We start from the raw sequence: 7,470 nt of genomic DNA on the forward strand, positions 1-7,470 counted from the left end.
AACTAATGGACTGTGGCCCCTCCTTCCCTTCCCTTTGGGTGAAATCCTGCTGTGGACTGAAGTGTCGCTTTGCCTTCCCCAGCTGATGAGCTGAGAGCGGGGGCAGCAGTGGCCAGGGCTGGCCGGCCGTCCCTTCCTGACCTGCCGGTCTCTGCACCTAGCACCTCCCCTCACACCGCAACCCCTGTGTCTCTGCACGAGCAACCTGCAGTGGACACGACTCTGGTGAGCTGGTTACTGTCTTCTGTGGCCTGCTTGTTCTGCTCTGACTGTGATGCGCTCTGTGGGGGCTCGCAAATGCAAAAGTAGAACCGTGAAATTCTGCTTCGGGCAAATATACACACACAAGATAAAGGCGGCACTCTGCAGAGAGGTCAGTTATTCTCAGTGAGAACACAAGTCTCCATAACTTGATATCGTGGGGGGAAATACAGACACGGGAGTTGTCATGTAGAACCACCCTTAGCAGGCAAGCCGGCTGCCTTGTCTTGGCACGGGGTGGCTGGCGCAGGCACTCTGCTGAGGGTGTTAAGGGGAAGGATGTCTTAAAAGAACTCTGCAGAGTCTTGTGGACTCCACCCCCTACTCCAGCTTTCTGGATTCCACCCCCTACTCCAGTGATTGGAAACTACAACTCCCAGCAGTACCAAGGAGAGAACTGCGAGGACCCAAGGGCGGAGCTAGCAGGAATTCTGGGACTTTGGGAGATAAATAGTAAGCTGTCACACTGGAGGGGTAACGGTTCTCTCTCTGGAACAAGCGCTCTCAGAGGGTGTGACTGGGGCTAGCAGCTTACTTTGGGACTAGAGTTCCAAGTTAGCCCCGCTGGTAAAGTATTCCAGTTACTTTGCATCCCTCTCTCTTACCCTGGGTTGTGTGCTTTTCCTTTCTCCCTTTTTTGATAATAAACCCATTGCCCTTTCTGTGTGTGCCTGTAGAAAATTACATTTTGAGTGCGATGAGGCCCCACAGAGAGGCAGCCCAAGTTCACTCTGAGCTACCCTGAAACAAGGGGAGCAGTGGCGGGTGAGGATAGGTCTGCCACACCATGTGAGTCAGCTCCCTGCCCAAGGATTGAACTTGTGCTGCAGTGGTTTAGATAGCTTCATAGTGCTGTGCTATTCAACCCATTGCACCACCAGGGAGGGCCATCTTCTGCCCATTTTTGATGGGGTTGTTCACTTTGTTTTTGTTGCATTTCAACAGCTCTTTGTATAACTTTGTAATCAGTCCTTTATCATTAGTATTGTGTGCAAAAATTTTCTTCCAGTCAGTGGGATGTCTTTGTTTTGGGTAATGTCTGTTTTGCTGTACAGAAGCTCTTTAATTTGATATAGTGCCAGCTGTTTATTTGTTCCTTCAATATCCTTTGGGTGATGTATCTTTAAAGATGTTACTGAGGTGTCTGTCATGTAGTATTTTGCCAATATTTCTTCTATGTATTTTATGGTTTTAGGTCTTATGTCTAGTTCTTTAATCTATTGTTGTTTTTTTTTGTGTGTGTGTATGGTACAAGGTATTAATCTAGCTTCATTTTTTACAGATAGCAGTCCAGTTTTCCCAGTACTGAATATGTTATTGAACATATTCTTTGCTCCTTTGTCAGAGATAAGCCATCCATAAAACTGGGTTTATATCTGGATCTTGTATTAGAAACCATTAGTCTGTATGTCTGTTCTTGTTCCAGTACCATGCAGTTGTGATCATTATGGCTTTGTAGTATAGTTTGAAGTCTAGGGGTATGATACCTCTGTTCTCTTTTGTTTTAGTCAGGAAAGTTTTGGCTATTGAAGGTTTTTTTGTGGTTCTGTATAAATCTCATCAATATTTGTTCTCTTTTTTTGAAGAGTGTCACTGAGATTTTTATTGGAATAGCATTAAATCTGTAAATCACTTTTGGTGGAATGGCCATTTTAGTGATTTAATTCTTCTGATACATGAGCAGTAAATGTCTTCCATTTCTTTGTGTACTCTTTATTTCTTTAACAGTGTTGTATAATTTTCTATGTATAGGGTTATTCCCAAGTATTTGATTTTTTTTTTTGTTTCACTTGTAAAGGGTTTTTTTTTTTATTTCTACTTCTTCTGATTGATTTTTTGTGTATAAGAGGGCTACTGACTTTTGTGTGTTGATTTTATATCCTGCTACTTTACAAACCTGATTATTTTGATTAGTTTTCTATTGAGTTCTTAGGGTTTTCCTTTTAAATTATTGTATCATCTGTGAATAATGATAGTTTTACTTCTTCTTTCCTTATTTGGATTCTTTGTATGCCTTTTTTCTGTCTTATTGCTCTGACTAGATTTCTAGTATTAGGTTGAAGAGCAATGATGATAGTGGACTTCTTCATGTTGTTCCTGATCTTAGAGGAAAGGCTTTCAGCTTTTTTTTCCATCAAGGATAATATTGGCTGTGGGTTTGTCATACATGGCTTTTATTGTGTTGATGTATATTTCTTCTACTCCAAGAATTTCAAGGGCCTTCATCATGAATGGATGCTGAAGTTTGTTGAATGCCTTCTATGCATCAATTGATGATTATAGGGTTTTTTATTTTTCTTTCTGTTGATGTGATGGATACAGATTTTTAGATGTTGAACCATTCTTGTGTCCCTGGAATAAATCCCACTTGGTCGTGGGATTCTTTTGAAGCATTGTTGGATTCTGTTGGCTAAGATTTCATTGAAGATTTTGGCACCAGTGCTCAATAGGGAGACTGGCTGAAGTTTTGTTTTTGTGTGTTGTCTTTGTTAGATCATCTGGTTCTGGTCTTTTGTTCTTAGGAGAGGGAGAGTTTAATTGCTGCTTTAATTTCACTATTTGTAATTAGCCTGTTTAGGTGTCCTATTTCTTTTTAGCTAGTTTTGTATGGTTGTAAAGTTGTAGGAATTTGTGCATCTCTTCTAGATGCTGTTCTAACTATTGCTGTTCATAGTATTCTCTGATTATTCTTTTGATTTGTGATGTGTATTGTGATTACTTGTTTTTCATTTATGATCTATTTATTTGTGCTTTCTCCTGTTGTTGTTGTTGTTTTTTTCCTTTGTGAACCTGGCTAAGCATTTGTCTATTTTGTTTACTTCTTTGAAGAACCAACTTTTGGTTTTATTTATTTTTTTATTTTTGGATTATTTTCCTAACTCCCTTTTTTTTTTTTTTTTTAAGATTTTATTTATTTATGCATACAGTATTGGGATACAGGCCAGAGGTTCAGGGGCCATGAGAGGCTTTACCAGAGACAGCAGAGTAGGGAACAGAACCAGCAGATTGACAAAGTACACTGCTGAAGGGAACAGCAGGTGGGTCAGGAGAGGTCTGCTGCGCCCTGTGGGTCACCTCCAGTGCAGGGATCAAGCTCACACTGAATGAAGCAGCTGCACTAGCTTGCAGTGCTTCATCCTAACCCATTGCACCACCAGGAAGGGCCTGTTTTCCTGACTTCTATTTCATTTATTTCTCCTTTGACTGTTATTATTTCCTTTGTTCTGCTGGCTTTTGGGTTTTTTTTTTGTTGTTGTTCTTTTCCCAGTTCTTTACAGTGGGAGATTAGGTTGTTTCTTTGATTTGCGTCTTGTTTCTATATGTGAGCATGTATTGCTATATATTTTCCCCTTATAACTGCCTTTAATGTGTCATTCTTTTTAAAGGCATTTTATTTCATTTCTGCTTTGATCTCATTGATCCAGAGGTCCTCCAATAATGTGGGTTTCACTTCTTCACAAGATAGGAGGGTTTCTTGCCTTATTCACATGGTTTATTTCTAGTTTGAGTCCTTCATAGTCAGAGAAGATAGTTGGAATGATTTTGATCTTAGTGTATTTATTGACATGTGTCTTGTGTCCCAGTATGTCATCTTTGAGAATGATTCATCTGGATTTGAGAAAAATATGTACTTGAATTTTTTGGGGTACAGTGTTCTATAGTTTCTGTTAAGCACATGAGGTCTAAGTCCTTTTTTAGAGCTTTAGTGTCCTTGCTTATTTGTCTTTTTCTGTCCATTGTTGAGAGAAAATACATATTTTCTCTTAATGTATGTTTTCATAGATGACAATAGTTTCCTGATATATTTTGGTGTTCCCTCATTTAGTGCATATATGTTGATGAGTATTATGTCTTCTTGCTGTTTTGTCCCCTTAATTATAATGTAGTGGCCCTCTGTTTCTCTTTAAACCATTTTTTTTAAAGATTTATTTATTTATGCTTACAGAACTGGGGTACAGGCCAGAGGTTTGGTGGGTGAGAGGATTCACCAGAGACAGAGTAGGGAGCAGAACAGGCAGATGTACTGAAATATACTGCTGAGAGGAGCAGTGGGCAGGTCAGGAGAGGTCTGCCACACCATATGGGTCAGCTCCCTGGCGGGGGATTGAACTCATGCTGCAGCAGCTTCAGAGAGCTTCATAATGTGGTGCTTTAACTCGTTGTGCCACCAGGGAGAGCCCCTCTTTTAACCTTTTTAGTTTGAAGTCAATATTATGTGACATAAGTATAGTTTGGGAACAATGAGTTAGTACAGAGGTTGGTTGGATTCCTTGTTTGTATTGTGGTTTAAGTTTCAGTGATACCATGCTGTCACTACTGCAGCCAGGAGCTGACCCACATGGCACAGCAGACCTGTCTTGCCAGCTATTCCACTCAGCAGTGTAGTTAATACAACTGCCTGTTCTGCTTCTCACTCTGTCTCTGGTGGATCCTTTCTGTCTTACCACCATCCACCCTCCCCACCCCCACCAAACACACACACACACACCTCTGGGCTACATCCCAATTCTTCTATGCATAAGTAAATAAATATTAAAAGGAAAAAAGGGAGAGAATTTCTACTGCTACATATGTTTGTCACACAATATGTGGTACAAAGTTTGGTGCATCCTGTACAATACAAAACACACTCAAACTAATGAACTCTCAGACTTCCTGCTCTTCTGACCTAGACCACTGCCTTTGCAGGGATGGTGTCATTTGAGGACGTGGCCGTGAACTTCACCTGGGAGGAGTGGCAGGACCTGGACGATGCTCAGAGGATCCTGTACCGGGATGTGATGCTGGAGACCTACAGGAGCCTGGTGTCCTTGGGTGAGTGACATTTCTCTCTAACAATGGCAGTACAGTCCAAATAGACAGGGGCGATGAGAGGCTTCACCAGAGACAGATATGGAGCAGAAGAGGCAGATTAACTGTATACTGCTGAGGGTCAGTGGGCAGGCCAGGAGAAGTCTGCTGAGCCATGTGGGACCCCTCCCTGTCCGGGAATCAAATTCATGGAGTAGCTGTGGTTAGCTTTGTAGTGTTGTGCTTTAATCTGTTGCGCCACCAGGGAGGGCATATATATTTTTTTAATATTTATTTTTATTTATGAATACAAAAACTGAGGTGCAAGCCAAGGTTTGGGGGTTGAAAGGAGTCACCAGAGACAGAGTGGGGTGCAGAACAGGTGATTCTGAAATAGACCACAGAGTCTTGACAGGCACCATCTGTTGTGCCTATGCATATTAGCTCCCTGGCCAGGGTGGTGTAGGCCATAGGTGTGACAATGGTGACCCATAAACCCTAGGCCACCAGGAAGGTCCACAAGGACTGTTTTCATTATGGTAAATGTACAAAGTTTATAAAATTAGATGTTATTTTATTCATATTAAAATTTAATAAATAATAAACATTTTAAAGTTAAATGCTTAAGATAAAGCCAACAAGATTATGAGTATACCGTTCTCTACTACAAGCTCAAATTTGCCTCTATTAAACAACTCTTTAAAAAAAATAATCAAGGGGCCCTTCTTGGTGGTGCAACTTGTTGAAGCACAGCACTATGAAGCTGTCTGTAGCCGCTGAAGCACGAGTTCAATCCCTGGGCATGGAAGTGGCCCACATGGCATGGTAGACTTCTCCTGTTCTGCTCCCCACTCTGTAGCTGGTGAATCCTCTCACCCCTTGCACCTCTAACCTGTACCCCAGCTCCTATATGAATAAATAAATTTTTACAAAAAATTGATTATCAATTTCTTATAGAGATTGATGTAAGTATCTGCAGTTGTTGGCCTCAGTCTCAGCTCCTGCCTTTGTTCTGATGGAAGTAATCTGTTGAAGAATTCAAAAGGATTTTGCATTGTTTATGAATCCTCATTTGAAAATGATCCCAGTCTAAGGATGTTAACCAATCATAATTTTCTTGTGATGCTCAGAGTTTTGTTAGCTTTGAGCCTGTCCTTTCATGTTGAAGTTCCTTTCCTTTGCACCTTTGGCATATGCTGTCCCCAGAGTTTCCTGTTGGGCTGCTCAGAATAATTCTAACATGTATTGCCATATCTGGTCCCACAGGTATACCTTTAGTATCTTTCAAAACCATGACTGTAGAGCAGCTTCTAGACTGACATTGATACCTTGATGGGAATGAATATAGGTGAATCTTGAAGAGGAGCAAGAGGATTATACCCCTTGCACAGCTGCAAACTAGTCTTCCACACACACAAAAAAGTCAAACAACTCCTAAAACTCTGCTGTTGTCATTTTTCAAAGGCCATGAACCTCACAGGCTTGGTCCCTGTCCTTCTGTATTTCTTAAACCAGATCGTTGTATTATGAAACCTGCAGTAATCATCTGGTTGGAAGCAGTAGCACACCTGTGGACTGCAGAGAACCCCCCAAAACAGAGCCTCCCAGGTCAGTCAGTGCATGCTGGACTGGGAGGGTGGAAGGGCCAATTCCAAATAATAGTGGCCACTTGCACCTATTTATTAGTAATGGGTTTTCCCAGTTCCAGGCTGTAGGAGACTGTCTCCTTGTGTTATAGGAGAGACTACATATGTGTAATGGATGTGGGGAAGCCTGTGAACTGTCAGTGTCCGCTACAAAATAGAAACTGTATAAAGTAAACACACTAAGGATGCAATAAATAGGAGAAAGTATTTTCTGAGAAACCAACAAAACCAACTTTTTACAGGTGTTTTGAATAGAAACATCATAAATGTAATCTAAGTCAGAATAATTATGGGGACAAATTACAACATTCTCTGTCAGAAACACAGAAAAGAAAAATTTCTATATGATTTATATGTTAAGAGTTTCTGTTCTAACTAAAGTTTATACAATACAAACAGGTGAGCAGCCATTTAAGTGTTGGAAGACCTGTGAGAATGCAACCCTTAATAAACATTGGAGAACTGTTACGGAAGAGAAGAAATCTTATGAGTATAAAAATAGCATAAAAAGTTTCCCCTGGAAGCCATACTTCAAGGGACATCAGCCAATCCACACAGGTGGAAAACCCAATGAATGTAAAGAATATAGGAAATTTTCCTTGAAGGAGTCAGCCCTCAAGAAACATCAGATCACTGACATGGAAAAGAAGCCCTATGAATGTAAAAAATGGGGACAAACTTTTAACAGAAAGTTATATATCAGTAAACATGAGTGCACTCATAGTGGACAGAAACACTATGAATGTAAAGAATGTAGGAAAACCTTTTTGTG

At 40.7% G+C, this 7,470-nt stretch overlaps 1 protein-coding gene across 1 annotated transcript in view; it reads left to right on the top strand.

Moving 5' to 3' along the window:
* Positions 1 to 7,336: 7,336 nt before the first annotated feature.
* The window catches only part of LOC101630551 (zinc finger protein 658B-like), a 1,393-nt gene continuing 1,259 nt past the window's right edge, over positions 7,337 to 7,470 (top strand). The window contains 1 exon segment of the mRNA XM_012733167.1: positions 7,337 to 7,451. Within this exon segment, the coding sequence (XP_012588621.1) occupies positions 7,337 to 7,451 (115 nt within the window).

Source organism: Condylura cristata, unplaced genomic scaffold (assembly GCF_000260355.1).
Source record: "Condylura cristata isolate star-nosed mole 26May11 unplaced genomic scaffold, ConCri1.0 scaffold00039, whole genome shotgun sequence".
NCBI lineage: Eukaryota > Metazoa > Chordata > Mammalia > Eulipotyphla > Talpidae > Condylura > Condylura cristata.